The following is a 23,594-nucleotide window of genomic DNA, read 5'->3' as shown; positions in this document are numbered from 1 at the left end:
TCTGCGTAATTAAAAGTAATTCAGTGCCGCGCAGGTAATCATTATCAATGCCCGCTCGCCTGTGGGCAGCTGCCTCAGAAATTTCAACGTAAACAGACAAAGCCAAACGCTTCTGCTACCCCTTTACTTTGACAGGCAGCTTCGAACAATACGACGAACACGGTACCGAACAAGATAAGGGCCCGATAAAGTTCACTGAATTATTAGTCCCTATAAGAGCGGACAAGTCTAGAAGTTTTACACTACGCGAACGCCGAGAAATCTGACTCATATATGAGGTAGAGAAAGCCGGAGGAAACCGGATGTCAGGTGACCCAGAATGGCAGTCAGCTGATCAAGTGCTACTCCCAGAATAGTTGCGGCTCACCAGTTGTTGTACCCAAAGAATTACCGCACAGTGCCAGTGCCACACACAACAAATGAGTCACTCATCCGAAGTGGGGATCTGCTAAGAGACTCCCAGCGCTGAATGTTTCCCGCTGACGAACATGGATTCTCTGCGCAGGAGTCGCAGTCTGAGTGACAGCCCCAAGTTAACCTCTGGTATGTCTAAGTTTTATTTTGTCCCTTACCCCAGCACATAGTACCCTGTTATTTCTTAGTCCCACCCTGTGCTCTGTTGTGTCTGTATCATATACCCTTACCCTGGCACTAAGAACCATCCTATTTTCTGTGTTACCCTGACACTATGTACCATCTTTTTTTTCTGTTGTGTCTGTAGCATAATCATACCTCCCAACTGTCCCTTTTTCGGAGGGACAGTCCCTCTTTTGACAGCTCAACCTGCAGCCCCTCATTTGTACTGGAAAGTCCCTCTTTTCTCTGCACTGAACAGCCAGAAAAAGAAACAAAGTTTCTCACTTAATTGGCTTTTAGCAGAGAGCCCAGAACACCTAACAGGTGCAAATAAGATACTTTGTAACAATTTTAAGACACAAAAACACAGTTTAGATAAGGAGAAATATTTTCAAACTTTCATAACCTGCCAAATTTTGTAAAACAAATATGGTAATTAGGGGGTGTGGCCACAGAAAGAGGTGTGGTCAAAAAATTGAGCTATGTGCGGAAAAAAATGTTTTGTCCCTCTTTTTACTTCCAAAATGTTGGGAGGTATGGCATAATAAGTTTAGTTGAAAAAAGACACGCAGCCTTCAAATTTAACCTTTTTAGTCTATATATAACCTGTCTAACTGCCAGCTAGGGTTGCCACCGGCCCAGCCGGAAAAAAGGGTCTCAAGGCCGGTGCCAGTATTAAAAAAATACCGGCAATTATATAAAATTCTAAGGGGAGGAACCGCCACTTAATTTAAGCAGCTTCGCTGCTCCCTCCACCCTCCCAGCTATGCAGCGCCTTTTCACTGCGGTTACGTGACATGGAAGGTGCGATTCTGGACTGTGGGCTGTGTTTAGGGTTGTCACTGCCGGCTCCGCCCCTTTTTGCATCACGGTCTGCCACTTTAGTACCCGCCCCCACCACTGGCCGGTAATTTTTTTTTTTAAAAAAGGTGGCAACCCTATTACCAGTTGATCCTGAGGAAGGCAAAAAAAACCCATCTGAAGCCTCAGAGGGGGAAAAAAATTCCTTCCTGACTCCAAGATGGCAATCGGACCAGTCCCTGGATCAACACGTACTATGAGTTATCTTCCATAAACATGTATTCCCTCCTTCGCTAAAAACCCATCTAACCTCTGTACTATGTACAGGTAACATGTTCGGCTGTTTCCCAGAAACCATTGTATATTTCTGTTTTAGCTGATTCAGGATCTTTAAAGGTGAATGAAAGTCTGTTATCACTTGGGGGTGCCAAATGTTAGGTGATTGTATTAAATCACGTGAAACCCCGGGACTCCTATCAGCAGAAAACTGCACCGGCCCGGGGTTATACCAGTAAGCACCACGGAGAGATCTTCTTCCTGTTTCCTCTTTCTTTGCGTGGTTGCGCATGCGCAGTAGGACAAAAAGTTGAACTTTGATGAAAAATTTGGCTATTTCGTACTACTGTGCATGCGTTTGACCTGGGAAATTTGAAGAAAGAAGACAGTGGAAGAACATCACTCTGTGGTGTTCGCTGGTATAACCCCAGGCCGGTGCAGTTTTCTGCTGATAGGAGCACCGGCCCGGGGTTTCAGGTAAGTCAATACAATCACTTGGGGGTGCCTAACATTTGCCACCCCCGAGTGCTAACAGACTTTCCTTCTCCTTTAATTGTATTAATGCCAATAATGCAAGATAGCATAGCTTCAGTCACCATGGATTGACATTTTCTAATTACTAGCCTAGAACTGGGGAGAAAGGCAATTTCCTCTTCTAGATATACGTTAAAGGGCTGCATGAAGGTTAATTTGGTTGAGGTTTGGAGTCAAAACTTACTTGCTGCCCTGGATATTCTTTAAAGTATGGCGGAATGACTGATACACCAGTATATTCCTATACTTATATTATTCTTATGAGCTAAGAGGAGCCCTGGTTGGACCTCTAAGGCAGGCTTGAAATTAAGCAGTCCAACAACCACTGATATATATATATATATATATATATATATATATATATATATATATATATATATATATATATTTCACTTAGGTAGGACTGATGCATGGACACTGCCTTGACGGGGCGCATCAGCTTATGCATACTTTGTACAAACCATGTAACTAAAAGTGTCTCTTTTGGCCAAATTCAGATAAGTTCCCTTTAATCCAATTGTTCCTTAAAGTTGTATAATGACAGTGCTAGGTAATTTGTTTAGTTCAGTATATGATATAAGCCACACACCCATGCACCAGACTAATATATATATATATATATATATATATATATATATATATATATATATATATATATATATATATATATATGTTAGGAAGGGACCATCTGATAAGTTTGCTTACTCATACACTGATCCATTTTAAGTAATAAAGGACAAAAGAAATGCAATATTGATCACTTTTCAGAAATAGTAAAAGGATTTTTATCTAAATTCCATATTCTACACAATACTTCCCAGAATTGAGGAATAAATATGGAAAACTGTTTATACACATGGTAGCAATGTCACAAAATATGCAGACAAATTTGTATGTGTTTTATTATTTATGCAATGTAGTCCTCTGATTTGGTGCCATGACTGGATGGTACTAGGGCCTGGAATAAAAAAGATCACCTTTAACTATAGAGAGAGGTCCCATTCCACAAATATATATTAAGAATGCTCTTTAGTTAGAATCTCACTGGGCCCTCTATATTGTGAGTGTCACAAAACATCCAGTGGGCAGATTGCCCAAAAAATGGCATTGGCCTTAGGCAACAATAGGTGAAATATGTTTAGCTGTTAAACGCAGTTTCTTATGTCCCCTTTCATGAAACAAGAAAACATTGGCATAATACAATGTGTGCCGTTAAACCTTAAAGGGCAAATAAACCCTGATTAACTGTGGGTTTTAGGCACCCGCCAATGATTTTCCCTAGTCTAGTGCGCCTTTTGGGAAAAACAATGCCACCTTCATAGTTACTTTTCCAAAATGTCCCTCTTCAGACTTATAGCTGAACTAAAGCTAGTTCTATACTAGCCCAAGGCCACCATGGCCTTTTAGCAGTTTAGTTCAGTACCTCCAAAGATGCTCCCTGTAGCTCCCTATCTTCTTTTCTGCTAATTCAATACACATGGTCTGTGCTGTTATTACTTAGCTTAGTTTAAGGTTGCGAAAAACATTTAAACATTACATAAACCCAATAGGATTGTCTTCTAACACTATAGATTTAGTTGTTCTAAAATACATGGTGCTTTTTTTTATTATTACAGAGAAAATGGAAAAAACTTTCAATGATTTTGAATTTTTTGCTTAAAATGGGAGATGGCTTTCACCTTATTTAGATCTTATAGTGAATAAAGTACCCCCTCTTGTAAAATATAAGGATTTTTTAAGTTACGGAGGAGTTTCATGACCATATAAAACATGAGGCCGAAGGCCGAGTGTTTTTATACAGGTCATGGAACTCTGAGGTAACTTCTAATATCCTCATATTTTACAACTGGGGGTACTTTATTTATTATAATACACACATTTCAGTGAGTCATATGACAGAAATGACATCAGAACTCATCGTTTATAACTGATGACATTAGAACTCACCGTTTATAAGGATATAATTTACAAGATATTCATAGCTTTTGTGTATTATATACCTATAATACACAAAAGCCATGAATATCTTGTAAATTATATCCTTATAAACGGTGACTAGTGATGTCATCAGTTATAAACGGTGAGTAGTGATGTAATTTCTGTCACATGACTCACTAAAATTCGTGTATTATAATTAATAAAGTACCCCCAGTTGAAAAATATGAGGATATTATAAGTTACCTCGGAGTTCCATGACCTGTATAAAAACACTCGGCCTTCGGCCTCGTGTTTTTATATGGTCATGAAACTCCTCGGTAACTTATAATATCCTTATATTTTACAAGAGGGGGTACTTTATTCACTATATATCTTACTCTCTAAGGCAGGGGTCCCCAACCTTTTTCACCCGTGAGCAACATTCAGATGTAAAAAGAGTTGGGGAGCAACACAAGCATGAAAAATGTTCCTGGGTAGTGCCAAATAAGGGCTGTTATTGGCTATTGGTAGCCCTATGTTGACTGGCAGCCTACGGGAGGCTCTGGTTGGCAGTACATCTGGTTTTTATGCAACCAAAACTTGTGTCCAAGCCAGGAATTTAATAATAAACACCTGCTTTGAAACCACTGGGAGCAACATCCAAGAAGTTGGAGAGCAACATGTTGCTCACAAGCTACTGGTTGGGGATCACTGCTCTAAGGTGTTATTTTCTGACTTCTGTCCCCGTGTATAGAGCGCCAGCGCCTTCTGTCCCCATCTCCTAACTATGGTACCCGACTTTGTGAGTTCCCCAGCCCTGAGGAGATACAGCTCCGCCGACGACTCAAGTACTTCTTCATGAGCCCATGTGATAAGTTTCGTGCCAAGGGTAGAAAGCCTTACAAGCTGGGTCTACAGTTACTAAAGATCATGTTTGTCACTGTGCAGGTAAGGTATACAACTCTTCCTAATTACAGCACCATTTACATAAACTGGAAATTGCAGGACTTGCTCTTCCTATATACTACTGTTTTTCTGTGAAAAACCGTCTGTACTTTTTTTGTATTTCCACAGCTGATCTTGTTTGGACTCAGCAATCAAATGGTTGTCCAGTTTAAGGAGGAGAATACAGAGGCCTTTAAACACCTGTTCCTTAAGGATTATACTGATGATGCTGATAAAACCTATGCTATATACACTCAGGAGGATGTCTATGAACACCTTTACTATGCTGTGGAGCAGGTAAGTTCCTTAATACATGGCATGGCAGGGGACCAGGGCCTAACCACATAACGTTGGCTCTCTGCATGGATTTCCATACTGAAACTAACTCTATTTCATGTGCATGTAGTTGCTGCCCAAACTGATGGCAGCATCAAACTTTCACTACAATGAATGAATGTGACTAATATTGGGCCAAGCATCACAGGAACAATATATAAACTATATAAATGCCATTTGTATTGTTAAACAAACAACTTTTCATAAACAAGGGAAATGTATATATTTGCATCCTAAAGTCATTATGTTGCAAAATATGAAACATTATTCTTCATAATAAAATTTACTAATCTAGTTATACTACAGAACACAAGAAATCAGATTAGTTTCTATTGGTTAACAGGTCAGGCTGACAGTACCCAACTAGCATTTTGAACTGTTTTATTAGTCATAAGCAACAATCAAAAACGAAAATGTTAGAATAATTAAATGCCGATAATTTTTAATATGGTATTTAATGGCATAGCATGATTTATTTGAACCTTTCTCTACAACAAGTTAGTTAATTGACTGCACCCCAGTTATATTTTCCATAGGCCCAAACATAGCTTTGTCATCCAACAACAATTATTTGGGGGTAAGGTTGCAAGCTTTAGCTCTGTTTCTAAAATCCCCTAAAACTGTCTGAAAATTATTGCAGTTTGGTAAATGCAATCATTTTTATTTAGGATAGAATAATCTCGCTAATTTAACACTTTCCAATTCTTCTTACACAGTACTTCTCACTGTCTAATCAGACGACTGCTCGATATGCGTATACTCAACATTTCAACCAATCCGCTCTCTCCGTGTGCCAGCAATATTACCGTAAAGGCCATATTGACCCAGCTAATGACACCTTTAATATTGATCCCCAGATCATCACAAGTATGTTCATAACTGTCTATCTCTTCTATATTAATACTACAGTGACGAGAACAACACAATTGCTTGTTTATGCACTAGTGTTTCATTATACAGGTATGGGACCTGTTATCCAGAATGCTTGGGACCTGGGGCTTTCCAGATAACGGATCATTCTGTAATTTGTAATTCATAACTTATGTCTACCAGAAAGTCATGTAAACATTTAACACTAGGGATACACCGAATCCACTATTTTGGATTCAGCCAAACCTCCAAATCCTTTGCGAAAGATTCGGCTGAATACCGAACCGAATCTGAATCTAATTTGCATATAAAAAAGTTTTAATTCCTTGCTTTGTGACAAAAAGTCACGCGATTTCCCTCCCCGCCCCTAATTTGCATATGCAAATTCGTATTTGGTTCGGCTGGGCAGAAGGATTCGGCCAAATCCGAATCCTGCTGAAAAAGGCAGAATCCCGAACCAAATCCTGGATTCAGTGCATCCCTATTAAATACACCCAATTGGCTGGTTCTGTTTCCAATAAGGATTAATTATATCTTAGTGCGGATCAAGTACAAGCGACTGTTTTATTATTGCAGACAAAAGAAAATCATTTTTAACAACTTTGGATAGAATGGACTCTATGGGACATGCCATTTCCATAATTTGGAGCTTTCTGGATAACAGGTTTCGGATAATTGATCCCATACCTGTATATGCCACTCTATATATACACACCTGTGAATATATGAATCTGTGTATTTATATATGTATATGCTTATAAAATCTCTGTCCTTTTTTTACAGGCTGCTTGTTTTTGGATCCTGCAGAGCCAAGCCAAAACTACAAGAATTTTACAATTAAGTTTCACAAGTAAAGTACTGCAGGACAGCCATTCTGATAATTTTTTTAAAGCGCATTGACGTTCATTTTTAGTATTTTATAGAATGTCCTACCCTTAGCTATTTTTAAGTTGGTCTTCATTTCATTTTTTAATATTGTTTTAGTTATTAGCGTTACTTTCTGATCTATTTTTGCTTTCAAATGGTGGTCACTGATCCCCATTTGTCTATTGCTCTTTGAGGCCTATGTTGTATTGTTAAAGGAACGGTAACATCAAAAAATAAAATGTTTCAAAGTAATTCCAATATAACGAACTGCTGCACCATACTGGTAAAAGTTCAATGTTTGCTTCAGAAAGACTACTATAGTTTTCCATTACTTTCCTTTCTATTCCAGCCCTTCCCTATTCATCTTCCAGCATCTCCTTCAATCCATAGCCTGGTTGTGAAGGTAAATTGAACCCTTGCAACCAAATGGCTTCTGAAAACTGGAGAGCTGCTGAACAAAAAGCTAAATGAAGACAAGTTGCAAAAACTTAATTTAAAGGATATACAGGCAGTTAATTGGCCACTGGTTTAGACATGCAAAACTTCTTACCCTTTAGTCTTTGCCTTCTGCTGCAAAATGAGTCTCTTTCTCCTTTTCTTTTGCAGGCTAATTAATCTGACTGTGCAGTTCCAGTTAAAGGCTATTAATATACAAACAATAATTAATAATGAGATTCCAGACTGCTACACATTTACTATCACAGTGAGTGCAAAAGGGAGAGCAATGGCAAGGGCTGAAAAAAATGATGATCTTTATTTCGCTAGCCCAGGTTGGACTTGCCTTAGCAACTTAATCTCTGGATACTACAACATATATGTCTCTCTTATCTGTATTTCCCTGCTGTAGATTTTTTCAGTTCTTTCAGGGTAATGGCAGATGGGATAGTTTGGTGCTTTGCTGCCTGTGCTGGAGGAGATTAATTGAAGGTGAAAAAACATGCCACTTGCCATTACCCTGAAAGAAATTATGACACTTAATACACTTAAAGCTAGGGCCAGATGATACTCCCCCACTGCTACTCTGCTCCTACCTGCCTGCACCATTAAGCATTGTCTCTGCTCAGGTACAGGCAGAGGTGGCTGATTTTTGGTGCCATTTTTCATTTTTCTCCAAAATCTTCTCAGCCTGTGGAGAATCTGTATAATCTGTCCCTAGCCTTAAGTGTATGAAGGCAGTGTAGATAATCTAGGAGTGAATGATAATAATGCTTAGAGGGCTGCTTTCAAATCTGGCCGGAGCCTTAGATCCTGGGCACACGGAGGGTTGACTCCAGTGCTCTCAGCTTCTGTTTTTGCTAACAATCACAGCTTCCACCTGCATGTAGCTACACAGAGAGGAGATTGCCTTGAAAATGCCTGCTTTCGTCTTTTCAGGGTGATCATCATTTTTGTCCCACGTAGCTCCAACAAAGCAGAAGCTGTGATTGTCAATACAGCTACAGGGAGACGCAGAAAGGAGTGTACCCGCTTCTCTCAGCTTGCAGGAAAAACACAGGTTGAGAGCAGCAGAGTCAACGCTTCTTGTCCTTAGGTTGATGCCACATAGGTCTGATATCTGCCTGCTGAAAAAAAGCAGGCAGAGCATCAATCCCTACACTGCAATCAGCTTCTCACGTTGCCTTCATCCCAGGCCAGGGCAATGGTTCCATGTGCAGGCAAGGAAAGAAATAGATAGCAGCGTAAGGGCTGATTCTCTGCCTCTGCTTTTCTGTGGGTCCTGTTTCACCCCCCATATTGTACAAGCCTTAGTTGCAATAACATTTTAGATTGATTGTGGCAGAGCATTTTGCTTCTATCTTCAATGCATTCTACAATTAGATACAGAATGAATGTGAGCATGCCTCTTTAAAGGAGAAGGAAAGCTATGGAGGCATTTTATTGCCAATAGATTAACTGCAATAGTGCAAGCTAGAATGCTATATTTATTCTGTAGAATGTTTTACCATATCAGAGTAAAAAGCTCTAGAAGCTCTCTGTTTGTTTCAGATAGCAGCTGCAGTATTAGCTTGGTGTGACATCACTTCCTGCCTGAGTCTCTTACCTGTTAATTTATAGCTCTGGGCTCAGATTACAGCAGCGAAGGGAGGGGGAAGAGGAGCAAACTGAGCATGCTCACGCCTGGGGCAAGGAGGTTTAAGTTGAAGGCAGGAAGTCTGATACAGAAGCCCATATGTACACAATAGAAGGAAAGAAATGCAGTGTTTCTTTTGAGAGATGGCTCAGAGCATCACTACTTTGAGGGTTTACTGGTATATTTACCTTTCCTTCTCATTTAAGGCCAAGGGCAGAGAGGCTCAGCCTATGTACTTTTTTTTAGGCTGAGAGAAGCGGATCTGTTCCATGCCTGATCTGCATTGATATGAATATGATCTGCTTGTGTGCATTCACACGCAACTGTGGTTGGCTTGAAAGGCTTGCTTTCACATATCTGGGCCGACCTCTGCTCTGATACATTTGACTGCATGCAAGCAGCTGTTCTTGAAATCAGTGGAGATGGGACGCTGAGCTGATCCGCTTCTCTCATCCTGAAAAAAAAACAATACACAGGCTGAGAGCAGCGGAGACAATGATCTATCCTCCCTTGGCCTTAGTTTGCTACATAGTTACTGTTACAGTAGCCAATTGAGGTATTTCTACTTGATTTTGTCAGTTCTGTGTAATTGTTCATAATTTAAAATTCAATCTGTCAATAATCCCATTCAAATTCATTCATAACCTTTTCTTTTTTTCATATTAGATTTTATTTGATAATAAAGCACACAGCGGAAAAGTCAAGATCCAGCTAGATAATGATGCAACAATCAAACAATGCAAAGATCCAAGTGTATATGGCCGAGGTTAGAGCTGCCTACCATTAGTCTATGTGTTTACAACTGTGTGTATATGATTACATACAGTCACAGCAATCAGTAACTGCCACTCTAGTATACTCTAGTATAATGCCTGTCTGTCACTGGATATCCTTGTATTCAGGCTACAGTAGTTGCGGTAAATCCACTTGTGTACAGTAAGAAGTCATTGGAGATAATAACATGCCTTCTCCAGAGGAAAAAATGCTGATATAAACCCGGCAAACCTCCTTGTATCACATTGGCCTTATCCAGGGGCATCTAAAACATTGTCTCTGAGAATACATTTGGAAACTTAATTTTTTTTTTTGCAATTAAAGAGCAGATGAAGCAATGTACTGCTGTTAAAACTCTCAAAATCAAAAATTGTCAAACATTTTATATTCAGTTTCTGGATTTGTAAAACTGATAAATAGAAATTAATACAGTAGAACCCCCATTTTATGTTTTTCATGACACCAGAAATAAATTATGTTAAATCATGGGAAATGTAAAATCAAGGAAATGTATTTTGCATAATATATCAGTGGAACCAAAATTATCAGATGTAAAATTGAGGTTTCACTGTACAGGTATTGGATACGTTATCTGGAAACCCATTATTCAGAAAGCTCAATTACAGGAAGGCCATCTCCCATAAAATGTATTTACTTTCTCTCAGTAATAATAAAACAGTACCTTGTACCCAAGCTTAAATATAATTCATCCTTATTGGATGGAGGCAAATCCTATTAGGTTTAATTAAAGTTTAAAAGATTTGTTTGGTAGACTTTAGGCATGGAGGTCCAAAAACACCAGATCATGAGCATTCTGGATAACAGGTCCCATACCTGTATATATATTGTTTCTGTCACTTTAATACAGTGTTGTGTATCATCCTCTTCTTAACAGGTGATAATCACTCTCGGCTGGCCTTTGATGTCTTAGTGATTCTTAGCTGCATTCTTTCTTTTGTCCTGTGTGCACGATCCATTATACGAGGCTTGCTTTTACAGCATGTGAGTTTGACCGGTTAGATCTACATTCGTATAAAGGTTTGGAAAGTGTTAAACTCACATGCTGGTTAAACTCAGCATGTGAGTTTAACCGGTTAGATCTACATTCGTATAAAGCTTTGGAAAGTGTATAGTGACTGTTAAGATAGACACATCAATATCAGCAGAACTTTCCCCAATTCTTGCCTCCTGAGTGGTGGGCCAAAAAGGGCCCCTTGACAGATGATTCGATCATTATATGGGCCTATGCAGACTCCTCAGAAACAGCATTTATAGACTGATGTGATCCTTACTCAACAGGATTTTTCAGGCTACACATGGCCAGTATAACCTTAATATTTGGCCCCTCTTCACTAAATTGGCAGCTTATTGGTCTGTGTATGGGGCCACCCCGACTCGTATATAGCTGAAAAACAGCCACATAATTAGCACACATTCTAATACATGGGTGGCCAAACTGGGGAAAGATGCACATGTTTATGGCTTGCCTAATATACGTGATAGATACAGTATGTGACTGATTTTCAGCCAGACTTTGCATGGCAGGCCCCATACACAGGCCAGTAAACTACAACATATCTTAGAATTGCCATTGTCTGTATAATCAGCTTTACTTCTGCAATTTGCTCAATCTCCTTTTTAGAACTAGTTGGCTAATAGCTATATGAGAACTGATCAGAAGTGCATCGCAAGCTGACTTATATGTACAGTAATTATAGATGTTTACTATGAAAAAGCATTCCAACCAGCAGCTAGAAATCGCACCTCCAAATAGCTTGCTGCAGCCATTCATAAACTGATCCCACACATTGTTTTCTACATACACAATTTACAAGATTTAGTTGGACAAATGCCCCACATAAATCATACCTCTGCATAATTCTAGTTCTACAGTTTGTAGACCAAACGGTTTATATTGAGTGTGCTATGCAGTGTATTGTATTAGTAGATAAAATGAGATTTCTTCTTTGCACCAGGAATTTGCTCGGTTTGTGCAATATCGTCACAGTCTCACCATATCTATCTCTGACCGTCTGGAGTTTGTGAATGGCTGGTATCTGCTGCTTATCATCAGTGATGTCCTTACTGTGTCAGGCACAGTCATGAAAATCGGAATTGAGTCTAAGGTAGAACAACAATTATATATTCTTTATGTCAGTAAACACAGGCAAGCATTAATTAATAAATTAATTTAATGTTTTACACCCCCTACAATACTAGAGCCTTATTTTCTGCTCATATGCATCAAACAAGCTGATCATTTTTCGTACCATGCCCAGTTGTCTGAGTAGTCTGACCACGCTGCCCTTGTATTCACATTATTTTGCTCTGCATCCAAGTTTTTTCCTCTAAAACTTTGTGCTTGAATTCTCCTCTTTTATAGACATTTGCAAGCTATGATGTGTGCAGCATCCTATTGGGGACCTCAACTCTTCTTGTCTGGGTTGGAGTAATCAGATACCTAAGCTTTTTCCAGAAATACAATGTAAGTATGTAGGCATTTCATACTTTACAGCAGTGATCCCCAACCAGTGGCTCGTGAGCAACTTCTTGCTCTCCAACCCCTTGGATGTTGCTCTCAGTGGCCTCCAAGCAGGTGCTTATTTTTGAATTCTTGGCTTAAAGGGAAGCTTTAGTTGCATAAAAACCATGTGTATTGCTAAACAAAGCCTCCTTTTGGCTGCAAGATAGAAGCTACCAATGGCCAATCACTGCCCTTATTTGGAAGCCCGTGAACTTTTTGCATGCTTATGTTGCTCTCTCAACATTATTTTACACTTGAACGTTGCTCATGGGTTAGGGGACCCACATGGTGGTTCTTCAAAGGAATTTAATCATTGGCTAGGTGATAAAAACAGCATGTTGTACTGCATTCTGCTTTTATCCATTCTGAGACAAATAAGGATTGGATTAGGATTCCACTTGTCTGCCTGCCTGACTACTAGCCATCTTACAATATTGTGAAAGCTCCTTCTAAACATTAAATGATACACATTAGGTTTCTAAGTTGGAATTCATCAAATTCTTTAAATGTGGCTTTTGCTGTAAGTGCATAAAAAAGGCATTCATTTGTCTGCAGAAATTTCAGGTAGATTTTGACAAGAACACCCTGATCTTTCTCTTTTAAATACCATGTATAAATATTTAGGGCCCTGCTAAGGGTGGTGCAACACGTGGCGTTCTGGGGAGTTTAGTCGCCAAGCGGAACGCTACGTGTCCCACCAGCCTAATAGTTAAGTAGTGGATATTTTTACCATCTGTTGGAAACATTTTATTGCATTTCACTCTTTATATTTGTTGACACATCTTTTAGTCATGATGAGCTGTTTGATGTGTAGCTTCTCCCTTTTGTTTTTCACAGATCCTCATAGTCACACTAAGAGTTGCCCTCCCTAATGTGATCCGTTTCTGTTGTTGTGTCGCTGTGATCTACTTGGGGTATTGTTTTTGTGGGTGGATTGTGCTGGGTCCCTATCATGTTAAGGTAAGTTATTATGTAATTCATCTTAATCATTTATTCTACATTTATGGAGCACTAGTTTACAACAGAATTTGCCTATGCTTCCTTTTCTGTCCAGTGCACCCAGCTTCTCCCTTCACTGTCTGGTTTCCTATATCCACATGTAGCCATCACCAAGATTATTTTTAAGTAGGCTATTTATGTGTACATAATCATTTTATTAAACCTATAAATATTCTACATGTTTTTTTGTTTTTGTTTTTTAAACATACTACCTCATAACCCTGAGCTGGAAAACTTACTTTTTGGTTCTCTGAGGCAGCTACGTTCTGTACAGGTTTTAGCTTGAAACTACAGAAAGTTTCTGTGCGCACCACATCATTAATACAGACACTTAAGGTATGCAAATACGTGGTTTAATAAAGCATGTAACTACAACAATGTATAATTACAAAGTCATTAGAACAAATAATTTAATACATACCAAACAAAGTGTCCAAAAAAAAAAAAAACAGCAGCACTCAGACTTACAAGGCAGATAAGTTGGTGTGTGGAAGAATACCCCAACATTTTGGACACTAAGTTCTTTGTCAAGCGAATTCTAGTTTCTTTAGCCCAAAGCACTCTTCATAGCAGTACCTTAATTAGCCATGCATAACGAGCAGTGACATCACTTCTGCCTACATCACTTCTGCTAAAACTCTAGCAGCAGTTGTAATGGGCATTACTATTCCCAAACCAAAAAATGCCTTTTCTATTACACTGCACAGGTTCCAGTTCCACATATCTTATTTTCCATATGCCACCTATTGGGTGCTAAACCTAACTGACACCCCTATTCATATATGAAAGCAATATAACACAGCTAATATATCTCATGTGAGAGGAGGCATAATATGACATACACATACTGTAACACAGATGAAGATTAAAAGCACAATACAGAAAAGGTAGAGTAATATAAAGTGTTTAATGTATATTCATAAAAACAATAATCACATTACCCACTGAAAAAGGTGCATCAAAAATTAATTTAAAGTGCAGAGAGTGCAAGTAAAATGCATACAAATGAATAAAATCACCCAACACAGTGTACTCTAGGCGAAATATATAATGATCCATCATTCTTCATTTCTTCCCAACAAGTCCATCTTCATGAAATTAATATTCTACATATAGTAATCACCAATTAGTGTGAAAATGAGCTAAAATCAAAGATCAAAATATAATTATTTAAAATAGGGTTAAAATACACTAGAAACTATACTCGTACAATAAGCTTTGGTTAATGAATATATGAAAATAACCATTGTTGAGATTACAATAAAGACCTCATGAATAAAGATTTAATTCCAAAAAAACAATGTGCAGTATCTAGCCTGTAGATCCATTTTAACTCATGTTGTTTTAACAAAAGTTCACTATCTCCACCTCTTCTAAATGTATCAATCCTTTCACTGCCCATAAAGTGTAGTAGACTCACTTGAATAAAGTGTAGTAGACTCACTTGAATGGCCAAGTCAGTCACCTGATCTGAACCCAATTGAGCATACATTTCACTTGTTGAAGACTAAACTTCGGACAGAAAGGCCCACAACCAAACAGCAACTGAAAGCCGCTGCAGTAAAGGCCTGGCAGAGCATCAAAAAGGAGGAAACCCAGAATCTGGTGATGTCCATGAGTTCAAGACTTCAGGCTGTCATTGCCAGCAAAGGGGTTTCAACCAATTATTAGAAATTATCATTTTATTTTCAGTTTTTTAATTTGTCCAATTACTTTTGAGCCCCTGAAATGAAGCGATTGTGTTAAAAAAAGGCTTCACATTTTTATGCAATCTTTTTGTTCAACCCACTGAATTACAGCTGAAAGTCTGCAGTTCATCTGCATCTGAGTTGTTTCATTTAAAATTCATTGTGACAATGTACAGAACCAAAATTTGAAAAAAGTTGTCTCTGTCAAAAGATTTATAGACCTAACTGTGGGGGAAATTTACTAAAGGGCGAAGTGGCTAACGCTGGTAAAAATTCACCAGCGTGATGTCATTTTGGCACTTCGTCGATTTACTAACGGTAGCTGGCGTAATTTCACCAACTTTTCACTCTAACGCCAGGCGAATTTTCGTTCTGGCCAAAGAGCGTTACTACGCAAATTCACTAAGTTTTTGATTTTACTGACCGTAAACTCTATCACCAGACTTGCAATAGAGTAGATAGGAGTTCCTCAAAAAAAGTTGAACATTTTTCTAAGTCCTAAAAAACACTGGTGTTTTTTCCTATTTAAAGGGTGATAGACTGAAAACCCTCCTTCCCCCGTACATTTGCTAACATATGGAACCTAAACTATACTGTAGACACATGTGTAGGGCATTATAACAACTTTGTATAATTTTATTAATGTTTCCTGGCCTTGTGTAGTGTAATGTATTTGCGGGAGCATATACGGCCATTGTACTTTAACTGCATGCCATATGCTAATCAGCCAACACTATCGTAACTTCGAATTGCTGAGCGTAATTTCACTGGCATAATTTTGCCAGCGTTAGGTACCTTGTGCACAACTTCGGATCTTTTTGAATCAGCGTTGTCCAGGCGAATTTACTCCTGGCGAAGTGTTGCGATGTGCGCAAAGCCAGCCCTGGCGAATTTTCACCGATTAGTGAATTTTCCCCAGTGTATCTACTGTGGTTGATTGTTGTCTTCACAGATGTTTACTTTTTAGTTGTACAGAAAGTTCTTAATATATGTAATAGGCCATACATCCATGGCCTATAAGTCCTTACTCCAGACTATTCCAAGTTTTAAACAATTTCTATTCCCATTATTTTCTTTCATTTCCAGTTTGAAATTGCTTATGACAACTACTTACCTACTGTTTGTACAAAGTAAACATCAGTGGAAACAACAATCCAGCAGAGTGAGAAAATCACTTCTTTGTAATTAGCTTTGTATGATGGATCCTTCAGTGTCTCCAGTATAGTCTCCATCTCCTCATCTCACTCTATTTCAGATATGGCACCCGAAACCTGAAAGCTCTGTTCTTGGACCCATGGATGTTTTTTTTTTTTAATTAATGATTTGTTTTTTTAATTTTCAGTCTGCACCACTGATCTTGACTCATCTTGACTCATTTGGGTTTAGGTATCACTTATATAGAGATGATACTCAAATCTACCTCCTTTTTTTAAACCTGACTAGCTTTGTTTGCTCAAGCTATATCTGCATTCATGTGATCTCCTTGCCTTAAAATCAACATGCACAAAACTGAGCTGATTATTATCTAACCTTCCAATTCTGTTTTCCTGCCTGACATAACGGTCAGCATGGAAAACAACCTTATAGCCCCAGGGAAGTCCGCTGGAAGTCTTAAATCTTCACTAAGTGCTTTTCCATGAGCAATAAAGTAAATTGCAGATGGTAAAACATGTGCAGCTCTTCATTTCCAAAGTCGCCCAAAGTTGCCTCATAAGGAAAGCATTTCAGTGAGATTTTTCAACCACTGTAGCACAGTTTTAAACATGGGTGACAATTCTCCCTGTGTTACTACCCTTAGACTACTATAACTCACTGCTCTTTGTCTAAACTGACCCCACACCAGCATGGACACTCCTGCCAGACTTATACACTTCTGCCCTGTCTCCATATTTGTTGCCCCTCATAGTCCCTTCACTGGCAAACTGTAATATACAAGATTCAATTCAAGATTCTTGTACTTGCCTACAAAGTGCTTGCAAGTTCTCTCTCTCTGACTGATCTACAAACACAGCTGCTAAATTGTACCAGTGCTTTAACCCACCAATCAAATGTTTGTTTTCATTTTTTTAACTTGTAGTAGACTGTACAAATGCACTTGTTACTGCACTTTACATGTTAGTAACTAAGCAGTCGTTATTTCCCTTATCCCTTTCTATCTTTTCAGCTTTTCATTTCTTCCCCCCTGGTCACTGCTTTTATGATAATAAACCCTCAGAACAAACTTTTAAATACATGTTACACATTTATGTCTTTCAGTTCCGCACACTCTCAATGGTGTCCGAGTGCCTCTTCTCCCTTATTAATGGTGATGACATGTTTGTCACCTTTTCCGAAATGCAAAATAGCAGCTACTTGGTGTGGGCTTTCAGTCAACTCTACTTATACACCTTTATCAGCCTTTTTATATACATGGTACTAAGTCTTTTCATTGCCTTAATTACTGGAGCCTATGAAACTATTAAGGTAGGTGAATGCAACCAATGTCCAAATCAACATGTCATTGTTTCTCCCCTTTTGTTTTTCACAGTAAAATAAAGTGAGTTTATCGTTAAATAGCTACATAGCTACATATGTTGTGATGAAAAAAACGCCACTCAAAATGAACCCCAGTGTACATATATAAACACACTTATACCAACTTAACTATACACTCACAGCCACATATATATAAACAATATACAGGTTTGAGATCCGTTATCCCATAGACTCCAATATGCAATATAAATAATTAAATAATTTCCTTTTTCTCTGTAATAATAAAACAGTAACTTGTACTTGATCCAAACTAAGATATAATTAATGCTTACTGGAAGCAGAGCAAGCCTATTATGTTTATTTAATGTTTATATGATTGTCTAGTAGGCTTAAGGTATCAAGATCTAAATTATGCAAAAAACAGTTATCCGGAAAACCCCACGTCCCCAGCATTCTGGATAAGGCAAAAATCGGCTATGGGAGGTCTAATTTTCAGCATATTTCTCTTTTTTTAGTGTCAGAATTCAGGTGATCCTAGTGGAGGCAATGACAATGCACTTTATCAGTACATAGCAGAATGCAAAGACAGTCCCAGCTCTGGGAAATTCCGCTCAGCAAACAGCACAGGTTGCTCTATGTTTTGCTGCTGTACTCAACCGTAAGTACATTCAGAAATTTTGTAAATCACAACTTTATTTGAGAAGTGTCTGGCAGTTATTCACCCCTGCATACATTATTTATGCACACTAAACAAAATATTTAGAGATCCTCTGCTTGTAGTCAAGTCAGATGGCCTGTCCATGGTGGTTTTGTCAAAAAGCATATGGGGTTACATGATCCCAGGAAACAAGATTCTCTAGACAAAAAGAGATTTAACTTTTATATACATTTAAGTGAAATTAGTTTTCAACACTATTCATCAATAAACTGGTTATAGTTGTAAGTAAAAGGATCTCACTGCTGTTTTAAGGGCTCTCAACCCCATGTTGTTGTGCTTTTTGCGTTTATACTCTTTTGTACGCTAAATGTGTTTTGTCTGTTCCAAACACAATCCTCTTTTCTATTGATTTGTGACTGCATGACAGAAGTGCAAGAAAATACAGCATGAAACCACCATGGAGTAAAAGGCATCTCTGAACGCTCATGAGTACAACCAGGCAGAATATAATGGAATTAGCTCATGTATTTAGGTGCGCTCAGACTTACCGGTACATATCAAATGCATGTGAAACCCATAAAAAAGGCCCATGTGTAAGAGCCCGACACTCATAGTTGCCATTCTAAAAAAGGACTGTTACAGCTCATTTTGCTAATTCATACCCATGATAAACATTTTTGATGTCTGTATGTTATTATTATGTTATTATTTCTATACAAATAAATAGGATTTTTCTGCCACAGTAGTGCTCAGTGACCTTCACTATTGACTTTGCTTATTTGCCTTTTGACAGATACATTCCTTTAGTTGTCACATACAAAGTTATACGAGTATAACCTGTAGTGAAATGTACACTGATCATTCCAAAACTGTGTCATTTTTTTAATAACAATATACAAGTGCTTAAAAACAGTGCAATAGTTTTTTTATTCCATAAAACAAGACATACTAAATATATAATAAATAAAAAATAAAATGTTGTGCCATATTTTTCGAAAACACAGGTACATTGTGCTTATAATATGAAAAATGCTCTTGTTTCAGGACCCATTGTGAGGAAGATTCAGCAGTCATTAACTGATGTCTACCAATGCCACATTCCTCTTGACTAGGGTGCTGCTGGATTCTGAATAGTGGGTGCTGTTGATTTTAATGCTAGAGTCCAGTGACTATATATTCCACTGCATTTAAGAATGGTTTTTATGGTGAGATTGAATGTGTTTTGGCCCAGCATTCTGTAGAGCTTTTGGGGACTAGTTTACTACCTTTTTAAGCTGATATGCAATTTATAAGCCATTTATTTATGTCAAAGCAGTGTGACCCCAAAGCTTGTCTAGTATGAGCATATGACCAAGGGCCAGTAAGTGAGAGGCTTTCAGCTCACATACCAACAGTCTCTTGTGGGGTTGCTGCTAACTACAGGTATCCATTATTTATAGATTTAAAAGTATATATTTTATGAAGGTTTTTAATTATGGAGGATAGTTTTTTATGAAGGCGAGGATGCGTGAATGACTAATGTCAGACAGATATACATGGGAGGTAGGAGAAATGTAAGTAAAATAAATAAAGGGAATAGAAAGAGGGGTACATTTGACTGGTTATGAGTGAATGAAAAAAAAGTGAATGTAGAGTGAAAGTGTGTATCTGGGAGAGATACTGATTGGTTTATAAGACACAACCTCCCAGATGCAGTACAAGTCATCAAGGTGATTTCATGGTGCTGCTACCAATTGCTTTAAGCAAGTGACACTTTTCTGTGGTTTTTTTTTTTTTTTACTCCATGTTGTTTTTTTAACTATTGTCTTGTACTAGATTTAAAATAAAAGTGTCACAGACGATTCCATGGATATTTGCATCCATAGTGTGGAATCAATGTCTATTTTTTTCTGTTAAATCAGATAAATGTGATGCACGTGTATGGACTTTTCCCTTTACTGCAGCTGTACAGTTGTGTAAATACAGTATGCTGCCATATTGGCCCTGTTTTGTTTGGTTTTAAAGAACTTCTACAACATTCTACTACTGATAAGAACAACACCAAATATTTAATTACTTCATATAGATTTAAATAAAATGTACTTAAACCCTCACCTGGAATAAAATGTGTTTTGTGTCAGAAGCAAGCTATAATATAATTTAACCACTACTCTCTATAGCCTTAGGGGCGTGTAGAGCTAAATAGGGCTGTAGGGCCTATATTTGCATATAAGGTAACCGATAAGCCACTTATGGGGTAATATAATAAAAGTCGCAAAGAGCAAAACAATTTGCACAAATAAGAATAAATGGCAATGTAACACTCTTCCTTAAACTGTTATTGCATTGCAAATTTTCATTGCTTGAAGGTGCTTTAATCTTTTGGAGCAAACGTAACATTTTTCAGTAAGACTTTTTTTTATTACATTCACTGCACAAATTTGCAAACCTTCTTCCACTGTCAGAAGTGGTCGTTAAGCAGTTTCCGGGTTTGCAAAAGATATATTAAATTTGTAAGGAAAATTTGTTCGCACAAGAGCATAACTTTTCTCATTGCGAATATCTTTTCCGTTACCGACTTTTATTACATTCCCCCATTAGAATATAATCGGTTTATTGCTTAATTGCTGATAAAGAGAGATCAAATCCAACCAGCAGCTTTGTATAAAAATAAAGGCAGATGTGTGAATGACTAATGTGATCAGAGATACAAGAAAGGACAAACTCAAATCAATGAAAAGGAGAGAAGTGACCAAAGGTAAATTTGACCGGTATGGATAGATGAAGACAAAGTGAATTCAGGATGAAAGTCTGCAGCTTGAAGAGAGATTTTGCTGGCGTTATAAGACCAAGGGACCTAAACTAGTTGCATTGCAAGTCACGAAGGTGATTACCAATAGACCCATTTTTCTGCCAAAAAATATATGTGTAACACCGATAAAGTTGAAGACAACAGATGACCGAGTGTAATGTGTGGTCCTTACTCACTTACCCCGGACCCCCAGCAAGGGCAATGGAAATCCATATACAGGTATGAGATCTGTTATCCGGAAACCCATTATCCAGAAAGCTCCTAATTACAGAAAGGCTGTCGTCCATAGACTCCATTTTATTCATATATTCCAAATTTTAAAAAATGATTTCCTTTTCCCTCTAATAATAAAACAAACTAAGATAATTAATCCTTTTTGGAAGCAGAACCAACCCACTGGTTTACAAGCTTTACATGTTTTTTTAGTTGGCTTAAGGCAGTGATCCCCAACCAGTAGCTTGTGAGCAACATGTTGCTCCCCAACCCCCTTGGATGTTGCTCCCAGTGGCCTCAAACAGGTTCGTATTTTTGAATTCCTGGCTTGGAGGCAAGTTTTGGTTTCATAAAAACCAGGTGTACTGCCAAACAGAACCTCCTGTAGGCTGCCAGTCCATACAGGGGCTACCAATAGCCAACTACAACCCTTATTTGGCACCACCGAAGAAAAATTTTCATGCTTGTGTTGCTCCCCAACTCTTTTTACATCTGAATGTTGCTCACGGATGAAGAAGGTTGGGGACCCCTGGCTTAAGGTATGAAGATCCAAATTAAAGAGATCCGTTAATCAAAAAAGCCCCAGGTCCCATACCCGTATATGTAAAAATGTCAAAAAGGTCAAAAAAAGTTTTAAAAGAAAAAATCTTTAATAAGAAAACATCATCACAGTACCAGTGTCGCACACCAAGAGCACTTAATCAGAGGCTAAAAGTGCGTTTCTAGGTGGACCATGGCACTGAAATGCTCAAGCTAATATCCTCACTGTGTGCATTCAATTGAGTGCTTGACAAGTATAACAAGTGGTAAGGAATGGTGACATGCAGAGGGGTGGGTGTTTTATCTACCATACTTGGCCTAAGGGCACCTCTTCTAATGAAGTATGCGTTATAGACTAAATTATCCAGACCCAATTTTGGCCAAAAATATCTCGATACTGTTTTTTCAACCATCTGTGCATTTGGTGAAGGAGGAATAATGGGATGGGCCCCTGTTGCCAATCATAGAGAAATCAAAATTTAAAATTAACAATGATGAATCCATGCATCCTATAAAAAAAGAGGTTTGTTCAGAAGTGATTTGCAGAAATAGGAATAGAAGTGTTAGATGCCATGCGCCCCAGCCAAGATAAGAGCAAGTTGAAGTGTATTAGGCCCATGGCACACAGAGTGTGTGATAGGAGAGACCTCAAATGTCTGTTTTCTGGCTGAAATCTTGCTTAGCTGGTGGATTCCATTGTTTGGGTAGTATTACACTGTTTAAAAAGACAACAGTGGATAATATGCATTGTGTACCTTACGGAGGCCTCAGCATTGTCTGCTGGAGATTGTTCTAAGAATCAAAGCCATGGCGTACTTACACTATAGAATTGTGTTCTGTTTTATTCCTGTTAATTCAGTACATACCAGAGGAGCTACAAGAACTCTGTTACCATCTCTATCTCAGGGATCTCTCCAAATACATAGTTTGCTCAAGCAGACATTTCATCTCATGTGCAACCAGATTCTGTGGGAACAAGTGAGTTTTACAATTTAAACAATTCTTATTGGTAAGAACTGATGTATTGGTGAATAATAAAAAAAATCAAGTTTTATTTTCTCAAGCCCAGGCCGTCCTACAAGATTTCATGAAGCAGTAGTTAGGAGGGGTTGAAGAGGCAGAATTTGCAGAAGCAGAGATTTTAATGTAAAACAGTATGCATACAAACCATTCAGACAGACACGGATGATGGATGCTGAAATAATATGATTTTTATCATATTGCAAAAACAAAAAATATAGTATACATTTTTTCACAGGAGTGCTTTGATAACTGAGCCTTATTATTGCTGGCTGATTCCAGTCATATACAGGACTCTGTATTTGCAGATGTGCACATACTTCCAGAATGAAAGGTCGGTCGCTGGCCGACTAATCTCCCCCAGTAACTTCGTGTGCCCCTGCCCTAAGGCTGTCTTTCTTTGGAAGAAAAATAGTCCCTGAAGTCAGTGTTTGCTATATGCTCTCAGACAAAACTTAACTACAGATTAAAAGATAATTGAGCTGACCTCATTATTTTTCTAAATGTTTTCTATAAGCTTTCAAATTAGACACTTACTTGTAAAGGAGAACTAAAGCTAAGCAAAGATGTAAGGTAGAAATGCTTCACATTATTTTTTTGGACTTTTATACCAACCCAACCACAGCCGTTTAGCAGTGCATATCTGTGCCTCCTAAGATGCCCCAGCACAAAATCTAACATAGGGAGCTCCTGTAACAACTTTGAAGTCATAGATTGTT

At 38.2% G+C, this 23,594-nt stretch overlaps 1 protein-coding gene across 2 annotated transcripts; it reads left to right on the top strand.

The window, feature by feature from the left end:
• Positions 1-20,404, top strand: MGC115291 (uncharacterized protein). 2 transcript variants are annotated; one of them, XM_018254439.2, is made up of 14 exons: positions 1-543; positions 4,859-5,052; positions 5,179-5,346; positions 6,102-6,252; positions 7,039-7,105; positions 7,729-7,825; positions 9,860-9,959; positions 10,863-10,969; positions 11,944-12,093; positions 12,351-12,452; positions 13,329-13,451; positions 17,435-17,641; positions 18,169-18,311; positions 19,356-20,404. In XM_018254439.2, exons 1-14 carry the CDS (start codon positions 489-491, stop codon positions 19,390-19,392), a joined length of 1,701 nt encoding a protein of 566 aa, XP_018109928.1. In that variant the 5' UTR covers positions 1-488; the 3' UTR covers positions 19,393-20,404.
• Positions 20,405-23,594: the final 3,190 nt, after the last annotated feature.

This window comes from Xenopus laevis, chromosome 3S (genome assembly GCF_017654675.1).
Source record: "Xenopus laevis strain J_2021 chromosome 3S, Xenopus_laevis_v10.1, whole genome shotgun sequence".
NCBI lineage: Eukaryota > Metazoa > Chordata > Amphibia > Anura > Pipidae > Xenopus > Xenopus laevis.
This window is presented reverse-complemented; position numbering and strand designations above follow the sequence as displayed.

What these genes read in the sequence shown, in the direction of transcription:
- MGC115291 (XM_018254439.2), top strand. Translation starts at nt 489, where the DNA reads ATGGATTCTCTGCGCAGGAGTCGCAGTCTGAGTGACAGCCCCAAGTTA. An exon ending in TGGGTCCCTATCATGTTAAG is followed by an intron (nt 13,452 to 17,434) that starts GTAAGTTATTAT and finishes TATGTCTTTCAG; the next exon opens with TTCCGCACACTCTCAATGGT. An exon ending in GAGCCTATGAAACTATTAAG is followed by an intron (nt 17,642 to 18,168) that starts GTAGGTGAATGC and finishes CTCTTTTTTTAG; the next exon opens with TGTCAGAATTCAGGTGATCC.